At 37.1% G+C, this 22,595-nt stretch overlaps 1 protein-coding gene across 1 annotated transcript; it reads left to right on the forward strand.

The window, feature by feature from the left end:
* The first annotated feature begins 14,950 nt into the window (after window positions 1-14,950).
* Window positions 14,951-16,903, forward strand: CXCL11 (C-X-C motif chemokine ligand 11). Its single transcript, XM_030311927.1, has 4 exons — window positions 14,951-15,076; window positions 15,654-15,780; window positions 15,896-15,968; window positions 16,200-16,903. The coding sequence occupies exons 1-4, from the start codon at window positions 15,016-15,018 to the stop codon at window positions 16,239-16,241; spliced, it is 303 nt and encodes a 100-aa protein (XP_030167787.1). The 5' UTR covers window positions 14,951-15,015; the 3' UTR covers window positions 16,242-16,903.
* Window positions 16,904-22,595: the final 5,692 nt, after the last annotated feature.

Here is a 22,595-nt window from a genome sequence, read left to right on the forward strand (position 1 = left end):
GTACCATTTAGCATAACTGATTATTACATATCCTTTATAGCTCAGCATCAGCAGACTGGTTCACTAACCAGAAAGACACCCTTTCCCAATCCAGAAGCACTGCATGAGATTCTGAGGTTTCCTGTTCCTTCATGCCTCGCCCATTTGTCCATTGCAAATACCAGGTTTTCCTGAGATCACAGCCATCCTCAAGCTACTCTTCCTTGCCCTAGGACAGATTCAGGTACAGGTCTACAGTGGCTAGTGGCCAGAAAGAGAAAGAAAGGAGAGAGGAAGTTTCAGCCAACACCTTACAACAACTCTGTAAGATGTTATTACTTAATGGCTACGTTCTAAGGTACTCTTGAGCTTGAATTTCAGGTACCTTAGAAATTAACTAGATTTTGTAAGCCAAGAATCACGTAATATATTTATTAAAACTTTACTTGGGTGGCACCTGGGTGGCTCAGTCGGTTAAGCATCCAAATCTTGATTTTGCTCAGGTCATGATCTCACAGCTGTAAGATCGAGCTCTGAGTGGGACTCTGCACTGAGCTTGGAGATTGATTGGGATTCTCTTTCTTCTCCCTCTTTCTCTGCCCCTCCCTATCTTGCGTGCTCTCTCTTCCTCATTAACTAAGTAAACTTAAAAAAAAATGACTTCACTTGACCTCACTTACATGTGGAATCCTAAAAAAAAAAAACAACCAAGCTCAAAGAGAAATCAGATGGCCAGAGATGGAGGGTTGGGAGGTTGGTGAAATGGAGGAAGGGAGTCAAAAAGTACAAGCTTCCAGTATAAAATGAGTCATGGGATGTAAAACATACCATGGCAACTATAGTTAATACTCTATTGCATATATGAAAGTTTCTGAGAGTAGATCTTAAAAGCTCTTATCACAAGAAAAAAATGCTATATGTATTGTGACATTCACTAGACTTGTGGTGATCACTTTGCAATACTTACAAATACCAACTCAGATGCTTAACTGACTGAGCCACCCAGGCGCCCCCGGATGTCTTCTTTAGAGAAGTGTCTATTCATGTTTTCTGCCCATTTCTTCACTGGATTATTTGTTTTTCAGGTGTGGAGTTTGGTGAGCTCTTTATGGATTTTGGATACTAGCCCTTTGTCCGATGTGTCATTTGCAAATATCTTTTCCCATTCAGTTGGTTGCCTTTTAGTTTTGTTGGTTGTTTCCTTTGCTGTGCAGAAACTTTTTATCTTCATGAGGTCCCAATAGTTCATTTTTGCTTTTAATTCCCTTGCCTTTAGGGATGTGTCAAGTAAGAAATTGCTACGGCTGAGGTCAGAGAGGTCTTTTCCTGCTTTCTCCTCTAGGGTTTTGATGGTTTCCTGTCTCACATTCAGGTCCTTTATTCATTTTCAGTTTATTTTTGTGAATGGTGTGAGAAAGTGGTCTAGTTTCAACCTTCTGCATGTTGCTATCCAGCACCACTTGTTAAAGAAACTGTCTTTTTTCCATTGGATATTCTTTCCTGCTTTGTCTAAGATTAGTTGGCCATACTTTCATGGGTCTAGTTCTAGGGTTTCTATTATATTCCATTGGTCTATGTGTCTGTTTTTGTGCCAATACCATGCTGTCTTGATGATTACAGCTTTGTAGTAGAGGCTAAAGTCTGGGATTGTGATGCCTCCTGCTTTGGTCTTCTTCTTCAAAATTACTTTGGCTATTCGGGGCCTTTTGTGGTTCCATATGAATTTTAGGATTGCTTGTTCTAGCTTCGAGAAGAATGCTGGTGCAATTTTGATTGGGACTGCATTGAATGTGTAGATAGCTTTGGGTAGTATTGACATTTTGACAATATTTATTCTTCCAATCCATGAGCACGGAATGTTTTTCCATTTCTTTATATCTTCTTCAATTTCCTTCATAAGCTTTCTATAGTTTTCAGCATACAGATCCTTTACATCTTTGGTTAGATTTATTCCTAGGTATTTTATGCCTTTTGGTGCAATTGTGAATGGGATCAGTTTCTTTGTCTTTCTGTTGCTTCATTATTAGTGTATGATAATCCAACTGATTTCTGTACATTGACTTTGTATGTTGCAACTTTGCTGAATTCATGTATCAGTTCTAGCAGACTTTTGGTGGAGTCTATTGGATTTTCCATGTATAATATCATGTCATCTGCAAAAAGTGAAATCTTCACTTCATCTTTGCCAATTTTGATGCCTTTGATTTCCTTTTGTTGTCTGATTGCTGATGCTAGAACTTCCAACACTATGTTAAACAACAGCAGTGAGAGTGGACATCCCTGTCGTGTTCCTGATCTCAGGGAAAAAGCTCTCAGTTTTTCCCCATTGAGGATGATGTTAGCTGTGGGCTTTTCATAAATGACTTTTATGATGTTTAAGTATGTTCCTTCTATCCCGAGTTACTCAAGGGTTTTTATTAAGAAAGGATGCTGGGGGCGCCTGGGTAGCGCAGTCGGTTAAGCGTCCGACTTCAGCCAGGTCACGATCTCGCGGTCCGTGAGTTCGAGCCCCGCATCAGGCTCTGGGCTGATGGCTCAGAGCCTGGAGCCTGTTTCCGATTCTGTGTCTCCCTCTCTCTCTGCCCCTCCCCTGTTCATGCTTTGTCTCTCTCTGTCCCCCAAAAAAATAAACGTTGAAAAAAAAATAAAAAAAAAAAAAGAAAGGATGCTGAATTTTGTCAAATGCTTTTTCTGCATCGATTGACAGGATCATATGGTTCTTATCTTTTCTTTTAGTAATGTGATGTATCACGTTGATTGATTTGCAAATGGTGAACCAGCCCTGCATCCCAGGAATGAATCCCACTTGGTCATGGTGAATAATTCTTTTTGTATGCTGTTGAATTCGATTTGCTAGTATCTTATTGAGAATTTTTGCATCTATATTCATCAGGGATATTGGCCTGTAGTTCTCTTTTTTTTTACTGGGTCTCTGTCTGGTTTAGGAATCAAAGTAATACTGGCTTCATAGAATGAGTCTGAAAGTTTTCCTTCCCTTTCTATTTTTTGCAATAGCTTGAGAAGGATAGGTATTATCTCTGCTTTAAACGTCTGGTAGAACTCCCCTGGGAAGCCATCTGGTCCTGGACTCTTATCTGATGGGAGATTTTTGATAACTGATTCAATTTCTTTGCTGGTTATGGGTCTGTTCAAGCTTTCTATTTCCACCTGATTGAGTTTTGGAAGTGTGTGGGTGTTTCGGAATTTGCCCATTTCTTCCAGGTTTTCCAGTTTGTTGGCATATAATTTTTCATAGTATTCCCTGATAATTGCTTGTATTTCTGAGGGATTGGTTGTAATAATTCCATTTTCATTCATGATTTTATCTATTTGGGTCATCTCCCTTTTCTTTTTGAGAAGCCTGGCTAGAGGTTTATCAATCTTGTTTATTTTTTCAAAAAAACCAACTCTTGGTTTCATTGATCTGCTCTACAGTTCTTTTAGATTCTATATTGTTTATTTCTGCTCTGATCTTTATTATTTCTCTTCTTCTGCTGGGTTTAGGCTGTCTTTGCTCTTCTGCTTCTATTTCCTTTAGGTGTGCTGTTAGATTTTGTGTTTGGGATTTTTCTTGTTTCTTGAGATAGGCCTGGATTGCAATGTATTTTCCTCTCAGGACTGCCTTCGCTGCGTCCCAAAGCGTTTGGATTGTTGTATTTTCATTTTCGTTTGTTTCCATATATTTTTTAATTTCTTCTCTAATTGCCTGGTTGACCCATTCATTCTTTGGTAGGGTGCTCTTTAACCTCCATGCTTTTGGAGGTTTTCCAGACTTTTTCCTGTGGTTGATTTCAAGCTTCATAGCATTGTGGTCTGAAAGTATGCATGGTATGATCTCAATTCTTGTATACTTATGAAGGGCTGTTTTATGACCCAGTATGTGATCTATCTTGGAGAATGTTCCATGTGCACTCGAGAAGAAAGTATATTCTGTTGCTTTGGGATGCAGAGTTCTAAATATATCTGTCAAGTCTATCTGAGCCAATGTATCATTCAGGGCCCTTGTTTCTGTATTGATCATGTGTCTAGATGATCTATCCATTGTTGTAAGTGAAGTATTAAAGTCCCCTTCAATTACCACATTCTTATCAATAAGGTTGCTTATGTTTGTAATTGTTTTATATATTTGGGGGCTCCCATATTCGGTGCATAAACATTTATAATTGTTAGCTCTTCCTGATGGATAAACCCTGTAATTATTATATAATGCCCTTCTTCATCTCTTGTTACAGCCTTTAATTTCAAGTCTAGTTTGTCTGATGTAAGTATGGCTACTCCAGCTTTCTTTTGACTTCCAGTAGCATCATAAATAGTTCTCCATCCCCTCAACTTTCAATCTGAAGGTGTCCTCAGGTCTAAAATGAGTCTCTTGTAGATAGCAAATAGATGGGTCTTGTTTTTTTATCCATTCTGATACCCTATGTCTTTTGGTTGGCGCATTTAGTCCATTTACGTTCAGTGTTATTATAGAAAGATATGGGTTTAGAGTCATTGTGATGTCTGTAGGTTTCGTGCTTGTAGTGATGTCTCTGGTACTTTGTCTCATAGGATCCCCCTTAGGATCTCTTGTAGGGCTGGTTTAGTGATGATGAATTCCTTCAGTTTTTATTTGTTTGGGAAGACCTTTATCTCTCCTTCTATTCTAAATGACAGATTTGCTGGATAGAGGACCTCGGCTGCATATTTTTTCTGTTCATCAAATTGATGATTTCCTGCCAGTCCTTTCTGGCCTGCCAAGTTTCAAAAGAGAGATCCGTCACGAGTCTTATTGGTCTCCCTTTATATGTTAGAGCACGTTTATCCCTAGCTGCTTTCAGAATTTTCTCTTTATCCGTGTATTTTGCCAGTTTCACTATGAAATGTCATGCAGAAGATCAATTCAAGTTATGTCTGAAGGGAATTCTCTGTGCCTCTTGGATTTCAATGCCTTTTTCCTTCCCCAGATCAGGGAAGTTCTCAGCTATTATTTCTTCAAGTACACCTTCAGCACCTTTCCCTCTCTCTTCCTCCTCTGGAATACCAATTATGCATAGATTATTTCTCTTTAGTGCATCACTTAGTTCTCTAATTTTCCCCTCACACTCCTGGATTTTTTTATCTTTTTCTCAGCTTCTTCTTTTTCCATAATTTTATCTTCTAGTTCACCTATTCTCTCCTCTGCCTCTTCAATCCGAGCTGTGGTCATCTCCATTTTATTTTGCAGCTCATTAATAGCATTTTTTAGCTCCTCCTGGCTGTTGCTTAGTCCCTCGATCTCTGTAACAAGAGATTCTCTGCTGTCATTTATACTGTTTTCAAGCCCAGCAATTAATTTTATGACTATTATCCTAACTTCACTTTCTGTTATATTGTTTAAATCGTTTTTGATCAGTTTGTTAGCTGTCGCTATTTCCTGGAGATTCTTTTGAGGGGAATTCTTCCGTTTCATCATTTTGGATAGTCCCTGGAGTGGTGAGGAACTGCAGGGCTCTTCCTCTGTGCTGTCTGGAGTAACCTGCGCTGGTGGGCGGGGCCGCAGTCAGACCTGATGTCTGCCCCCAGCCCACTACTGGGACCACACTCAGACTGGTGTGTGCCTTCTCTTCCCCTCTCCTAGGGGTGGGATTCACTGTGGGGTGGCGTGGCCTGTCTGGGCTACTTGCACACTGCCAGGCTTGTGGTGCTGGGGATCTGGCGTATTAGCTGGGGTGGATTGGCAAGGTGCACAGGGGCAGGAGGGGCAGGCTCAGCTTGCTTTTCCTTCGGAGATCCACTTCGGGAGGGGCCCTGTGGCACCAGGAGGGAGTCAGACCTGTCGCTGGAGGGATGGATCCGCAGAAGCACAATGTTGGGTGTTTGCTCGGTGCAAGCAAGTTCCCTGGCAGGAACTGGTTCCCTTTGGGATTTTGGCTGAGGGATGGGCGAGGAAGATGGCGCTGGCAAGCGCCTTTGTTCCCCACCAAGCTGAGCTCTGTCATCTGTCCGGGGCTCAACAACTCTCCCTCCCGTTGTCCTCCAGCCCTCCCACTCTCTGAGCAGCACTGTTAACTTATAACCTTCCAGATGTTAAGTCCCACTTGCTGTCAGAACACACTCCGTCCAGCCCCTCTGCCTTTGCAAGTCAGACCCAGGGGCTCTGCTTTGCTGGCCGCCTGCCCCTCTGCCCCAGCTCCTTCCCGCCAGTCCGTGCAGCGCGCACCGCCTCTCTACCCTTCCTACCCTCTTCCGTGGGCCTCTCGTCTGCGCTTGGCTCTGGAGACTCCGTTCTGTTAGTCTTCTGGCGGTTTTCTGGGTTATTTAGGCAGGTGTGGGTGGAATCTAAGTGATCAGCAGGACGTGTGGTGAGCCCAGCGTCCTCCTACGCCGCCATCTTCCCTTCCTCTTGAATCGCTATGTGACCTCTTAATAACCACATAACACTGGGCTTGTTTTTTACTTCTCTGTGTCAAGTTTTTTTTTTTTAATGTTTATTTTTGATAGAGACACACAGTGCGAGCAGGAATCGGGCAGAGAGAGACAGAGACACAGAAACTGAAGCAGGTTCCAGGCTCTGAGCTGTCAGCGCAGAGCCCGATGCAGGACTTGAACCCACAAACTGTGAAATCATGACCTGAGCAGAAGTCCGACAGCTAAGTGAGCCACTCAGGTGCCCCTCTCTGTATCCAGTTTGCTTATCTGCCAATTGGGCATAATAATAGCTCCCCTCCCAAGGTTGTTGAGAGGAATCAAAGAGTAAACAGATGCATAGTCTGGCACATAGTAGGCACTATGTAAGTATTAGGTACTATTTTTAACTTCTGAGTTAATTTTAGACTTTTACAAAGTTGCAAAAATAGTACAGTGTATCCTTATCTCCCTCACTCTTCTTCTCCCACTGTTAACATCTTATGTCACCTCAGTACAATTATCAGGAAAAGAAAATGAACATTGGTGACTAAACTACACACGTTACTGAAGAAATAATTTCACCGATTTTTCCACCCATGTCCTTTCTGCTAGGATCCTATCCAAGACCCACACTGTATTTCATTATTTCTTCTTAATCTGCCCCAGTCTGTGGCAGTTCTTCCTGGCAGACACAAACTTAACAAAATGATTAAAATGAGTATTAATAGTAATAAAACATATTAACATTATGAATTCCTTTATATGATACACTGAGAAACACATAACCACATTTTCCAGTTTTCTTGCCAAAAAAATGCATAACCTCATTGACATAAAAATAAGCCAAAATTGTGAAACATTCTATAAAATAACTGATCAGTATTACTCAAAAGTGTCACTATTATTTTTGATTTGATAAAAATTAAGAGTAAATTATCATGTTAATGAATATCTGTAAGCCATGAAAACTTCCCAAAGTTTGACTACATTTTCTTTAATTCTAATTTACAAGTAGTTCTCCACTTATCAGTGGAACTTAATTCAAAAATTCATTTGAAGACCCATTATTTTTTTTTTTATGTTTATTCAGAGAGCGTGTGCACATGAGCAGGGGAGGGACAGAGACAGGGAAAGAGAGAATCGCAAGCAAGCTCCAGGCTGTCAGCACAGAGCCCGATGAGGAGCTCAATCCCATGACCATGAGAGCATGACCTGACCAAAATCAAGAGTCAGGTGCTCAACCAACTGAGCCATCCAAGCACCCTGAAGACTCATTATTTTCGATCGAGATGATTTTTTTTCCCCCACAACAGGGTCTATATTTCAAGTCAAGAGGTAATTCTATTTTAGCAGGCTTATGAAGTAACTTTAGCAGACTAGCCTAGAAATCCAACTAATCTAATATGTATTATTTTTCTAGGGAGAAATATACTACAGGTCTCAACTTAAAATGTCAGGAATACATTTCTTTCTTATTCACTCTGTCCCCAACCTGATGGGCAACAGGAACTCTGTCTCTTTCCTGGTCTATCTAAATACATTCAACATTTCATTATTCAGCTGCTGTTAAGTAATAATACTTGTTATTATAGCAATTCCCAGGACTGCTCTCCACTTACTCTAAAACTGCCTCTTTTCCATAACTCTTGGATTCCTCGCCATTTGAACCCTATTTCCGAACCCTCAATTTTGGCAATATGTTCAGAGCCTTGAACATATTGCCAAAATTGAGGGTTCGGAAATAGGGTTCAAATGGCGAAGAATGGCCTACTGCACTGACATTAGCTACTTACTACCTAAGACCAGAGTTTCTGTCCATCTCAGCTAATTGTTAAAAGAACATAGGCTTCTTTCCTTTTTCTCTATACTTGGAGTAAGTATCAGTTGTACTGAAGTTTTCTAAGGGTCACTACTGCTACCCATGATGGAGAAATAGAGGATAAACATTACTAACAAAGGGGAAATTTTAAGAAGTCTCACAGCGTAAATTAAATGGAGCTCTAGACATTCTCAAGCTTTCTTAGCTGCTTTCTCACCAGGACTCTCAGATTCCATTTATTCAAAACTGTTCCATACTTAGTTTTCTACTTCAATCTTCTTTGGAATTTTCTATTTTCTAAGGTGGCCTGTATCTAGGAGTTACAAAGTCAGACCTTTGAGATTGCCTTTCACTCCCCTCTTCCATCACAGAAGAAGGGAATGCAAGTGTGCTTTATCATTGCTGTTGTCTCAACTCTGCAACTTTAGTACTAAAGTGTTACTAAATGTGTTAAATTTTTTGAAGGAGGGTTACATAATCTCTTGAAGCCTCATTTTCTTCTTTAAAAAGCAGGTGGTAGTACCCTTTCTTGCAGGATTATTGTGAGCACTAGTGAGACACTATGTACAATACATAGCATATGGCAGGCATCCAACAAATGACGGCAGTTTTGGTCTCTATCGCCAATCCTGTTACCGTTATTCAGCCCATAACTGCTACAGATGCAAGGTGAAAGGCAGAACTAGAGCTGATGAGTGAGCCATGCTTCCCTAACCACACCTCTGAGTGCTCACCTACCCCCACATTAAAAATAAGAATAGGGCAGTTAGGAAACATAGAAAGTAAGGTAGGATAGATATGTTTCTAAGATGGAACCTTTCAAGAAGTCAGGAAAATCTTAGAAATGAGAATAAAGTTTTGTTGGCTTTTTATAAAAAAGGAAAATGGCATTCAGCATAATATACAAAATAAAAATAATACACAGCCCATCTAAATATTTAAGAATTGTTTTCTTAAACAATTGTTTCCTTTCCAAAAGAAAGTCATTTATTCTAAGTATCAAGATAATCTAAGAAATATTTGTAACAAAAATATCCTTCCAGTCCTTCTGTTTTTATAGTCTTGTCTATATCTATTTAAAACATTACACTGACTAACCTTTAGCTGCAACTGGCAAGCCACATGTACCAAAATGCTCCTTATAAATGGCTATTTTACTTATCTTACTATAAAATATATGCAGTACAAATAAATCCAATGCGGCTTCATACCTTACACACATAGCTCCTCTAACATGCACATGCGGGACTCATCTCTCCAGGAACAATCCTTTTGTGCAATACTCTTTTTCCAACCAGCCCTGAAATAATACCAGCCAGATCTATTTTCTTCTCTTTTCCAACTTTTCTGAAGAGCAATGGAAATAAACTAATGATAAGTAAAGCTACTGCACAATTTTCCCTTACTGAATGAAACTTTTCAGTTAGTTGTTTGTAGTTGTTCATTGCTAATCTCTCACATGTTTCTATCCCTTAACAATAGGGCATGTTGTTTCCCAACTTGGAAAATTAACATGAACATCCACATTGACCTGGCAGTTGTAGACTGCAGTCATTTTCCAGGCGGCCAGTTGAAGGCCACGCACAAAGCTGCCTTTGTTGTGAGAAAAATAATTTCTCTGAAGTTTATGGTGATATTGAAGTTGCTCTGCACAACCCACTGCTCCTGGCCCAATACATGCTACTGGCAGCATTCTGTGAGGAGTATAGAAGACATGGGAAAGAGGGTTAATCTATTTAATGATATAATAGAACTTGATTGTCTCTTCTTCTGGGTTCTAAATTTTAACATTTGAGGTTTTTAAATTTTACCTTAACTTTAAAGGGAATTCATTGTAAACCCCTATTCTTTTTTTCCTTCTGAATTATTGAAAAAACAAATCAAGTAGTTTCTTTGACACTTGTTAATTATAACCTACTAAAATAACTTGGCAGTAAACCTGACAAAAAGTAACATGCCAAGGCAAGTAAATTTGGCCCTAAAAAACACAAACAATATTTATATGCTATGCTTTGCCAGATTTTAAAAGGCAAATAATGATTGTTATTTGATAACTCTCATTCCAAGAAGGTAAACATTAGCCTTCCTTTCCGACAAGGAATGGTAGATCAAAAGCTTAATTGACTAATTTCCACGAAAATGAAAAAGCTGTAGTTCAATAAATCACCTGTAGCTTAGCTATTCCTGGAAACCCTCTCCTTTGCAATAAATTTAATTAAGACAATGGAAAACCACCATTCAACTCCAGGAACAAGATACAATAGATAGCCTGTATCTGATGATGAACAAGCATAGTTAAGAAGCAAAGTAAACTGAACTGTAACTATTTTTCAAATCTTCAATCACTGGAAACTTAAAGCTTATTTTTTCTTTGTGTTTATCTTTCAAGATGTCTTTCCTTTAAAACCAGAACTTTGGTTGAGTTCAGTAATCTTTCATACAAGGTGTGCCAAGATTCTGATTCCATTATTTCTGGCATTCTGAGAAGGAAAAGAAAGATAAATGGCTAGCAGTGGCTCTCTCAAGCATGGGAAGGTCAGTATGGTGATGATGGCTACTGAAGGAATAACACAGAGACAAAGGGTTTACTAAGTGAAATGAGAAACACATCTGATGGAATGAACAGCAGGCTGGAAGAAGCACAGGAATGAATTAGTGACCTAGAAAACAATGTAATGGAAAGTAATCAAGCTGAACAAAAGAGGAGAAAGACATCTACAAAGTGGAACAGACTTAGGCAACTCAGTGATTCCATCAAATGTATAATATGTAAATAAAATAACATTCTTCCAAAAGAAGAGTAAAAGGGGCAGAAAATTTTATTTTAAGAAATTATTAGCTTCACTAATCTGGGAGAAGGAAACTAATATCCAGAGCCAGGAGGCATCAAGAACCCACAACAAAATCAACAAAAGCAGATCCACACCAAGACATATTGTAATTAAAATGGCAGAATGTTGAAAAATTAAGCATCAAGACCAAAGAAAACAATTACATACAAGGGAAATATCCTAACTCTATCAGTGATTTTTCAGCATAAAGCTGGCAAGCCTAACAGGAGTGCTGAATGGGAAAAAATCTACAGCCAAAAATATACTATCTAGCCAGGCTATCATTCACAATAGAAGGAGAGAGAAAGAGTTTTCCAGAAAAACAAAAATGAAAGGAGTTCATGGACTACTAAACTAGACCTGAAAGAAATATTAAAGAGGACTCTGAGTGGAAAGACCAAAATGACAGTATGAAAATAAGAAACACAAAAGCAGCAAAAATGAATATTTCTATTAAAAAAATCAGTCAAGGAACTCACAAAATTAAAAGATGTAAAATATGACACCATATACCTAAAACATGGGGATAAAGGGACTAAAAATTGGTTTCAAACTAAAAGATCATCAACATAATATAGATAGCTATATGCACAAAAGATTACACACAACCATAATGGTAACAATAAATCAAAATCCAGTAATAGACATGCAAAGAATAAATAAAAAGAAATGCAAATGTAACACTGAAGAAAGCCAGCAAACCACAACAGAAAGAGAAGAAAGGACTGACAGAGTAGGCAGTCAGTTAGACATGAGCTGGAAGCAAAGGCAGTAAATAACAGGTGACACATTAGAAGCCTCAAGGAATTTCTGGGTTCTCTTATTCTATTCCATTGGTCTATGTGTCTGTTTTTGTGCCAATACCATACTGTATTGATGATTACAGATTTGTAATACAGGCTAAATTCTGGGATTGTGATGCCTCTAGCATTGGCTGTCTTTTTCAACATTACTTTGGCTTTTTGGGGTCTTTTGTGGTTCCATACAAATTTTAGGATTCTTTGTTCTAACTCTGAGAAGAATACTGGTGCTATTTTGATTGGGATTGCAGTGAATGTGTGGATTGCTTTGGGTAGTATCGACATTTTAACAGTATTTGTTTTTCCAGTCCATGAGTAAGGAATGCTTTTCCATTTCTTTGTGTCTTCTTCAATTTCTTTTATAACCTTTCTATAGTTTTCAGTGTTCAGTTTTCTTTTACCTCTTTGGTTAGGTTTATTCCTAGGTATATTATGGTTCTTGGTGCAATTGTAAATGGAATCAATTCCTTGATATCTTTCTGTTGCTTCATTATTGGTGTATAGAAATGCAACCAATTTCTGTACACTGATTTTATGTCCTGTGACTCTGCCAAATTCATGTATCAGTTCTAGCAGTTTTTTGGTGGAGTCTTTCTGGTTTTCCATGTATAGTATCAACCTTGCCATTTGCAACAATGTGGATGGAAATGGAGGGTATTAATGCTAAGTGAAATAAGTCAGAGAACGATACCATATGATTTCACTCATGTGTGGTATTTGAGAAACTTAACAGAAAACCATAGGGGAAGGGAAGGAAAAATAAGATACAAACAGAGAGGGAGGGAAAACCATAAGAGACTCTTAAATACAGAGAACTGAAGGTTTATGAGGGTGGAGGGTTGGGGGTAGGGAAAATAGGTGATGGGCATTAAGGAGGGCACTTGTTGGGATGAGCACTGGGTGTTGTATGTAAGTGATGAATCCAGTAAATCTACTCCTGAAGCCAAGACTAATGGAATGAAAACAAAATAGTTTTTATTATCAGATATTATATACCACCTTACTAAAAACCGCTAAACTGTATACTTTAAAAAGGTAAATTTTGGGAGATCTAAATTATATCTCAATAAAAATTAGACTGTGAAAATAATAAAGATTAAATTTAAAAATTTTTAGTTTTTAAAAGAATTTTGTATGTGGAATATATGTAAATAAGTATGTGATTTCAGGATAAAATGTAAATGATAATTCTCAAAAAGAAGCTCAATAATAAAAAATAATCACCTGAAAACACTAAACTATCTATATATCCCAGATTATGTAACAAAATTAGGCTATATTCTCATCTTACAAAAGGAGGAACTACAAGCTACTACTTACAGTTGATGTAAATAGAAAAGGTAACAAAAATTTTAAAGATTACTAGCAAAATGTAAAACAATGTATTCTTTTCAAGTCACGTAAGAAAAATGTTAAAGAAAAGAAATTTAAATGAGAAAGCAATCTGTGAATGCAAACCGTTGCCATGCCTATGGAAAAAATAAGAGATTCCTCAAAATTTTAAAATAGAACTACCATACGATCCAATAATCACACTACTGGGTATTTAACTGAAGAATACAAAAACACTAATTCAAAAGGATATATGCAACCTTATTTATAATAGTCACAGAAACAGCCCTAGTGTCCATCCAGATGAATGGATAAAGGTGATACACACACACACACACACACACACACACACACACACACACACGAAATATTACTTAGCCATAAAAAAGAATGAAATCTTAATCTTGCCATTTGCAACAACATGGATGGATCTAAAAAGTGTAATACTAAGTGAAATAAGTCACTCAGAGAAGACAAATACCATATGATCTCACTTTTATATGGAATTTACGAAAAACAATGAAAAAAAAGACACAAACCAAAAAACTGACCCTTAACTATAGAGAACAAGCTGACAGTTACCAGAGAGGAGGTGAGTGGGGGGAATGAGTGAAATAGGTGAAGAAGCTTAAGAATTCATCTATCATGAGGAACACTGAGTAAAAGTAAGTAATTTTTTAATCACTATATTGTACACCAGAAACTAATAGAACACTATTAACTGTACTGTAATTTAGAAAAAAGAAAACAAAAAATAGCAGGAAAGCATTTTTAAAAGTTTACAGACAACCAGTTATCCACTAAATAATTAAATTCACCCATTAAAAGTCCTTTAGGTATGACATTTTGAAGTATCTGCATATGATCCATTTATTCTTTTTTTAGTATTTATTTTTGAGAGACAGAGAGAGAGACACAGAGTGAGCAGGGGAGGGGTAGAGAGGGAAGACACAGAATCTGAAGCAGGCTCCAAGCTCTGAGCTGTCAGCACAGAGCGCAACACAGGGCTCGAACTCACAAGCCGTGAGATCATGACCTGAGCCAAAGCTGGACGCTTAACTGACTGAGCCACCCAGGCACCCCAGCATATATGACCCATTTAAAACAAAAAGCTCTAGAAAGCTTAATTGGAAAAGGTAAAGATACATAAGAAAAGATGGTCATTTTTTTTTTAAATCCACAAGTCCCACAACTTTATACAGTAAATAACAGTGCTAAAATATATATAAAGTAAAAACTGTTAAATGTGCAGAAAGAAATGGATATAAATTCAGAAGTACAGGGACACTTGTTTAAATGTGCAATTATAGTCAGCATAAATATAAATAAGGTTAAATAAATGTCATTTGATGTCAAATAAGGTACCCCTTATAGGTGAGAATCTGGACCTAAAAGCAAAAGTAAAGTGATAAAAAAAATAAAAATGTTCTTTTATACAGTTACGTGAAGAAGGGAGGATGAATAGACTGAAAATAGGAAGACAATCTTCCTGAATGGCAATCAGAATTCATTGTTCGTTGTTAGTTCCATAATGAAATACATTTCTAGGAAATGCTACTTTGAGAAGGCTAGTTCCAATCTGGGTGCCCCTATTCTATATTTATACAGCTCTTTACTCTTTAAAAGTGCTTTCACATTCCTATTACTTGCAGCACTGTAACATATAGAAAAGGACAGTGATATTTAGAAAATAACAAAACAGAAACTCATGGAAGCAAAAAAGCACCATGACTCAAGGAGGGGAATTCCTGCTGCCCTAAGAGGAATGCACGTGTATAAAAATGCCCTACATATGCTGATAAAGAACTGCCTTTCATGTTCAGCATTTCTATTCCCTCCAAGAAGAGTATTAATGCTGAAGCAGCAGCAACAGCAGTGAAAGACAAACATGAATGTGAAGGGCATGGTTATAGTCTTGGCTGTGATATTCTGTGCTACAATTGTTCAAGGTATATGGTACTTTTTATTTCTTAACCTATAAATTTCTTTTCTAGTGCTTCAAATGTCTTTTCTTCCATCTTTTCCTACAAGATTCAGTCAATTTTTATTTAACCTCATACATTAGAAGTTACTACTGCTTTGACAGAAAATGTTTGAAGTATGTAAGGCACTAGAGATGATTATTGAAACTAGAAATGATATACTTCATGGAATTTTTGATTTGGCTACAATATCTGCCAAGAGCCTTAAGCAATAATCTTAAATGTCTGTTAAGATTTATATGAGGTAATGTTATTAGCTTACTGGAAAAATTCTTGAGCCTAAAAGCAAGAGGCAAATAAGCTTAACCTCCAATAAACCTTCATGTTTCCCTTTATTCTTGAATGGTTTGTTCACAAATTTAAAGAGAAAAATCAACACCTGACTTTAGTTCCTTTCCCAGTGACAGCAGTGTCAAGTACTATTTGACAAATTGCTATCTTTATCCTTAATGAAAACCCTGCTTATGTTTTTCACCAGGATTATAAACTACAGCGATCTGCTGCAATCAGATGTATTAGTAACTGATGCTATGATCTGTTCTAGGTTTCCCCATGTTCAAATGGGGACGCTGTCTTTGCATAGGCCCTGGAGTAAAAGCAGTGAAAGTGGCAGATATTGAGAAAGCCACCATAATTTACCCAAGTAACAACTGTAACAAAATAGAAGTGATGTAAGTAATGAACTCGCTAAAGATGACAGTGGTAGAAGCTTTTTTGTTTTGTGTTTTTGTTTTACTTATGTTTTTCCATCCAAAATTTAAGACTGTTTTGGATCTTCCTTAACAGTATCACCTTGAAAGCACATAAAGGACAAAGATGCCTAAATCCCAAATCGAAGCAAGCAAACATTATAATCAAGGTAGGATACCAGATTACTTCCATTTTATAACTGGTTTTATCCACGACAGATCTTTTGAAAAAACAGACAGCTGCAAATAGGATTCTTCTATGATTTTATGTGAAGCATTTTGATAAGAGGTCTTTGGTTATAACTAGTTTTCCTCTCCTGCCATGTATTTTACATGTCACCTCAATCACTTGGAAACAAGAATAGCACAATGTTTTTAAAACTCTCATTTTCTCATTTCAGAAAATTAAGAGAATGAATTTTTTAAAATATCAAGATGTATGAAGTCCTGGGAAAGAAAATTTGAAAACCTAGAACACGTTTAACCATGACAACTGAAGTGATAAGAATTCCACAAGAGGAAAGTGATTTTCTCCTGCCTGTTGCAATGTACATTCATGCATTTCTGCGTCAATGAACCTCAGAGTTCTGATGGTTATAATTATTCTGTGACAATGAAAACATTTCTGTCTCTAGAAGTTATGTCTCTGTACTTGATCTATCTGCCATATTACAACCTTTAGTTACAATGGAGACATAACATTACTGGACTCAAGAAGACCTTATAAGTCAAAAGCATACATGTGTGTAATAAACATTCCCCAAATAGTTTTAATACAAATCCATTTTTTACCCTAAAATAATACAGCACATATATATCTAGGGAAAAAGTTCTTATATATATTCCCATTTTATAAAAGGCTATAATTTATGAAATGTACTATAAAAAACATAAGCTAAGGAAAACTGGTATGAGTGCAAATATTTCATAACTGAATTAGTAGCTTTGTCTTAATTTGATTTTTTTCAGCAACTTTTCATTGAGATGTTTTAATGCAATAAAGGTGTGTGTGTCTATTGTGTATTTTATCTATCCTTGTAAACTGTAGCAATATTTTGGACACATTTTAAATACACAACACTTTTATCTACCAAAAAAATGTTGAAAAATAAATATATGCAAATGTCTGGCAATCACCTTTACTTTTTGGGATTCTTTTCTTTTTTAATTTAAATTCCAATTAATTAACATACAGTGTAGTATTAGTTTCAGGTGTAGAATTCTGTGATTCATACAACACCCGGTGCTCATCACAAGTGCCCTCCTTACTCCCCATCACCTATTTAGCCTCCCACCCCCCCACCTCCCCTCTGGTAACCATCAGTTTGTTTTCTAGAGTTAAGAGTCTGTTTCTCATTTTGCCTTTTTTTTTTTCCTCCCAGGTTCATTTGTTTTCTTAAGTTCCACATAAGAGTGAAATCATATGGTATTGGTCTTTCTCTTATGTCGCTTAGCATAATACTCTCTAGCTCCATCCATTGCAAATGGCAAGATTTCATTCCTCTGGAGAAATAATTCCATTTCTTCTTTATTCATCAGTCGATGGATTTGGGCTCTTTCCATTATGTGGCATTTCACAAAGTACAATATTCATTCATGATAAAAATCCTCAACAAAGTAGGGTTAGGGGGAACATACCTCAACATACTAAAGGCCATATACAAAAGACTCACAGATAATATCATCCTCAATGGGGAAAGAATGAGAGCTTTTTCTCTATGGCCAGGAACAAGGCAGGGATGTCCACTCTCACCACTGTTATTTAACACAGTACTAGAAATTCTAGCCACAGCAATCAGACAACAACAAGAAAAGGCATCCAAATCAGCAAGGAGGGCAGTCAAACTTTCACTATCTGCAGATGACACGATACCCTACATAGAAAACGAAAGACTCTACCAAAAAACTGCTAGAACTGATACACAAATTCAGTAAAGTCACAGGATACAAAATCAATGTACAGAAATCTGTTGCATTTTTTTTATTTTTTATTTTTTAAAATTTACATCCAAATTAGTTAGCATATAGTGCAACAATGATTTCAGGAGTAGATTCCTTAGTGCCCCTTACCCATTTAGCCCATCCCCCCCCCACAACCCCTCCAGTAACCCTCTGTTTGTTCTCCATATTTATGAGTCTCTTCTGTTTTGTCCCCCTCCCTGTTTTTATATTATTTTTGTTTCCCTTCTCTTATGTTCATCTGTTTTGTCTCTTAAAGTCCACATATGAGTGAAGTCATATGATTTTTGTCCTTCTCTAATTTCACTCCAGTTCCATCCACCTAGTTGCAAGTGGCAAGATTTCATTCTTTTTGACTGCCAAGTAATACTCCCATTGTATATATATGTATATACACCACATCTTCTTTATCCATTCATCATCCATCGATGGACATTTGGGCTCTTTCCATACTTTGGCTATTGTTGATAGTGCTGCTATAAACATGAGGGTGCATGTGTCCCTTCGAAACAGCACACCTGTATCCCTTGGATAAATACCTAGTAGTGCAATTGCTGGGTTGTAGGGTAGTTCTATTTTTAGTTTTTTGAGGAACCTCCATATTGTCGTTGGATTTCTATACACCAATAATGAAGCAGCAGAAAAAGAAAAAAAGGAATCAATCCCATTTACAATTGTGCCAAAATACATAAGATATCTAGGAATAAACCTAACAAAAGAGCTAAAAGATCTGTAATCTGGGATTCTTTTTCTTAGAAAAACACCTAACCTACTTTTTTAGTCATGCTTACACCATAAAATTTTGGGATACCTACACAGTTTTACTTTGAAAAGAATCCAAATCAGTTTTTTTCTACCAAAATCCCACAACCCTTCTTAAAACAGAAACAATCTTATGTTTTCCAAAAATTAAAATGCCTTTAAAATTTTTAACTTGTATTTCAAGAAACATACAGTCACCTGGCATCACACAGAATTGTTAAGAACTATATTATAATGGGTAGTTGTGAAAAACAACTGTCTCCTTTTTTTAAAGGGGTCTTCCTAGGTTCAAACCCCTGGAGTCTGGGTTGGAGGCCCAAGAGAAAACCAAAGGAAGATCCTTCCAGTAACCAAAGCAAGGTCTTAGCCAGACCACTCAGATCCCAGACTCTGAACTCCAGCTACCACCACAAAGATACTATCAATAGAAAAGTATTTAAAGTGACAGCAGTAGTAGTGTAAATCAGAATAATGGCTTCCTAAGACATATTCCTGTAGCATGACTATGGATAGTCCCTCCTGCAACCTAGTTCCCTTTAGATTTTTGTCTATTTTCCAAGCCTGATTCTTCAGTCTTTCTGTAGATTCTTCAACTAACAATTAAATTTGTTTTCTCCTCAAGCTAAACAGTGTTGGTTTCTCTGCATGTAACTAAAAATCTCAGCTGATACAGCACTTTATATAGACACCTATACATTTGAAAAATGAAAATATTTGTTACAGAATTATCATAATCAGGTATTTGTTAATTTAAAAACAAAGATTTTAATGTATCATTTGTGTATCTTTCCCATTGATATCGAAGAGCCAACCATAAAGAAGATCAGAGAATGGACAGAAAAGTAAATAGCAGAGCAGGGTGCCTGACCCCAAACAAGCCCTCTAAATGACTGGCTTTTTTACTGGTACCCACAAGCAATAATGAGAAGTCAGCTGTTATCCAAGACATTTGTATATAAGTCTCTATAATCTATATCACATATTTACACTATAATATATAATATATATACAGTATAAAGACATAATATATACTATAGATATACAGCATATAGATTTAAATATAGATCATAAACTTACATAAATTTCCATACTGAAATGAGACCTCTGTATCAATTCCCTGGATAGTTTTAAGACTTGGATCTAGGGGTGCCTGGGTGGCTTAGTCGGTTAAGCATCCAACTTCAACTCGGGTCATGATCTCTCGGGTCATGATCTCACAGTTTTTGAGTTCAAGCCCCACATCGGGTTCTGAGCCCACTTTAGATCTTCTGTCCCCCTCTATCTCTGCCCCTCCCAACTGGTTCTCTTTCTCAAAACAAATAAAGACAGAAAAAGGAAGCATAATGCATTGACCTTCTACCTATTCACTTTGGTATTACTTCCAACACTTAATTTCTTTTTGCGTATTCTATGCAGACAATCTTCTCTGCAAAATTTTATTTATTCCTCCCCCCCCCAATTCTTATGAATTCCTCTTTTTTTGTTTAATTTTTCAGGCTAGGACCTACAGCACAATAAAAAAGAAGTGAAAAATGGGCATCTCCGTCTTGTTTTGTAAATTCCCAGTGTTCTTTATAATAGGTAAGACAAGTTAGCTAAATAAGCCCTTTCCTAAGTGTATCTGCTGCATGATTCCAACCCCCAGTTCTAACAGGAGAGTCACACCTTTAGCTGCAGACTAACAGAAACATCTAACAACACAAATAACTTCATCATCCAGAAAGGAAATACTATTTGTTGCACATGGGAGAAAAGCTGAAATCTGGTCAGAGAGCGGCTACATTTGTGAAACGCTGGCTGGTGAAAAACTCATTTAGATTTGTTAAAATACCCTTCTAATCTGCTGTCATCTTTAGAACAGCCTGAAAAGTGGATGGGTTAGGTGTTACAAGGAGTACCTGAGAATAAGAAAATTGACATGCATACAGATGTAACATTTGTCTAAGATAACAGAGCAAGTGAGAGGCAGATTTATATATTATATATCTAAATGTCTAGCCCATCTCATCATCCCATCAAGTGTGAAGAAAGCAAAACACCATATGGTCTAAAATGCATCTAAACAGAAGTTATTCTCAGCCTTCCCAATCATGATGATTTTAAGGATCTACCCACCCACTTTGCACTTTGCTCATGCTGGCTATGAATGATGAAACATATAAATAATTTAAAAGTGTGTAACCAGTATTACCAAACATCAGCTAAGAGAATCTTATGGGAGTTCAATCAAAACTATGAAAGGGAAAGCTATGCCCTCCTCTCCCACACTGTCCAAGGAATATTATACATCAACTGAGGGAATTCCCAAGTCTACAGAAATCACTGAACTCCTGCTCACTTTTTAGGAAATTTCTTCTAAGCACACTGGTTTCTCGGAAAGCATTTTTTTCTTGGTCTACAACAAATAGGTCAGAGTGCTCTGTTTCTTTTGGCCTGATGCCATAATTAGAGGATTAAAGATCAATCAGCAGCATCTGAAACTGAAACTAAAGACAGAATATTTCCTTAACTCTTGTTTTCTTTAAAAACTGGACTCAGATCAATGAATACAAAGAAAGAGAACATATCCAAAGCTTTGAAAAAACTGGAATATGAATTTAAGGAAAATTGTAATTTAGATTTTTATTCAAATGATTCATGTAGTCTTGGCTGTGGATATAACAAGAAGAGTTGGCTTGCTATTGTCCCTAAAAGGTTGATTTTTTTTTCCCCTAATTTTTCTTCATATTGATAACACAAAGTTTCTCTCCCCTGAGGCAAATCCCCACTCAAAACAAGAATAGAAGGATCCTTTGTTTTGATTCTATGCTCACCAGACAACACTCTGATTGCTAATTCAACTTTCTAGATACCGTGATACTGGAAAAGAGTGACATGGATACCAGACTGAATATTCCCAGTCACTGGGAGATCCTAATTATAAATAAATAAATAAATAAATAGTCTTAGTCTCCTGTAGATTTGGTCAACTGAACTAATTATTTGACAAAATTAATTCTTTACTCTGGATGATTAGTAAAAAAATGGGAGTTTCTGGACTGTAAAACTAAGAACCAGGTCCTACAGAATCCCGAAAAGGTGTTACCATTCCCATGAGATTCTACCAACCAGCCTGACTGGTTGGCTGGCTTCCTGCCATTTGTTGTGACATTTCTCTAATTGCATATGCTGCTTTCCCTTCCTGGCCATCTTTCTAAATAAATACAGTATTCATGTGAACACTCCTGATCATAAGGAGTACATTCTTCAATGAACCTCCATATTATTTATTGTCTGAATCACTCAATTGGCACTGATCATAGTTTCTTTTATTGATACTGTTTCATAATTTTTGCTCTTTGCAATTAGAATTCAACCATTAACAACAGACACTGGATCGATATATCCCCTGGGATTAGCTTGATTACTAACATAAAGTACACAAACAATGAGAACAAGCACAACTCTCCTCATTATTCCTCCAACACTATCCATGGCCGTATATGTAATGTACGCGGAAGAGTTTGCATTCCTTCATTTACCTAAGAAGCTTTTTAGGAGTATCACCCTTTGTATATTTACCCCATAGTCCTTGGAATGAAGACTCTGGACTATAGCTAGCTGAGAATATTTGTATTGATTCTACCTACTTGAATCCATACTAACTTCTGGGGAAATTACAGTCTTAAATTAAACTTCGTTCTTCAATCTAGAAAAATCAATAATACCCATGTCCTAATGTAGAAATCTGAGTCAATGGAAATTCTTTTTCAAGACATACAATTCTTATTTATGTTGTTTCTTAAAGTCTGTATATATTCATCCATCTATCCATCTTCTTATCCAGTATTTACTGAATACCTTCCATATGCCAGGTGATATTCTAAATGGCTAGGGATGCAGTTGTGAATAAGACTGACAAGGTACCTGCTCTTTTGGGCCTTACATTTTATTGTGGAGAAATAGACACTAAACTAATAAAAAACTAACCAAGTATCAGATAAAGAGAAATACCAGGCAGAGAATTAAAGTAAGATCATGGCTGCTTTAGATCGTATGCTAAGAAAAGGCACTACAGGGGTATCTGGGTGGCTCAG

Source organism: Lynx canadensis, chromosome B1 (assembly GCF_007474595.2).
Source record: "Lynx canadensis isolate LIC74 chromosome B1, mLynCan4.pri.v2, whole genome shotgun sequence".
Classification (NCBI taxonomy): Eukaryota; Metazoa; Chordata; class Mammalia; order Carnivora; family Felidae; genus Lynx; species Lynx canadensis.

What these genes read in the sequence shown, in the direction of transcription:
- CXCL11 (XM_030311927.1), top strand. Translation starts at nt 15,016, where the DNA reads ATGAATGTGAAGGGCATGGTTATAGTCTTGGCTGTGATATTCTGTGCT. An exon ending in CTGTGCTACAATTGTTCAAG is followed by an intron (nt 15,077 to 15,653) that starts GTATATGGTACT and finishes GATCTGTTCTAG; the next exon opens with GTTTCCCCATGTTCAAATGG. An exon ending in AAGCAAACATTATAATCAAG is followed by an intron (nt 15,969 to 16,199) that starts GTAGGATACCAG and finishes TTCTCATTTCAG; the next exon opens with AAAATTAAGAGAATGAATTT.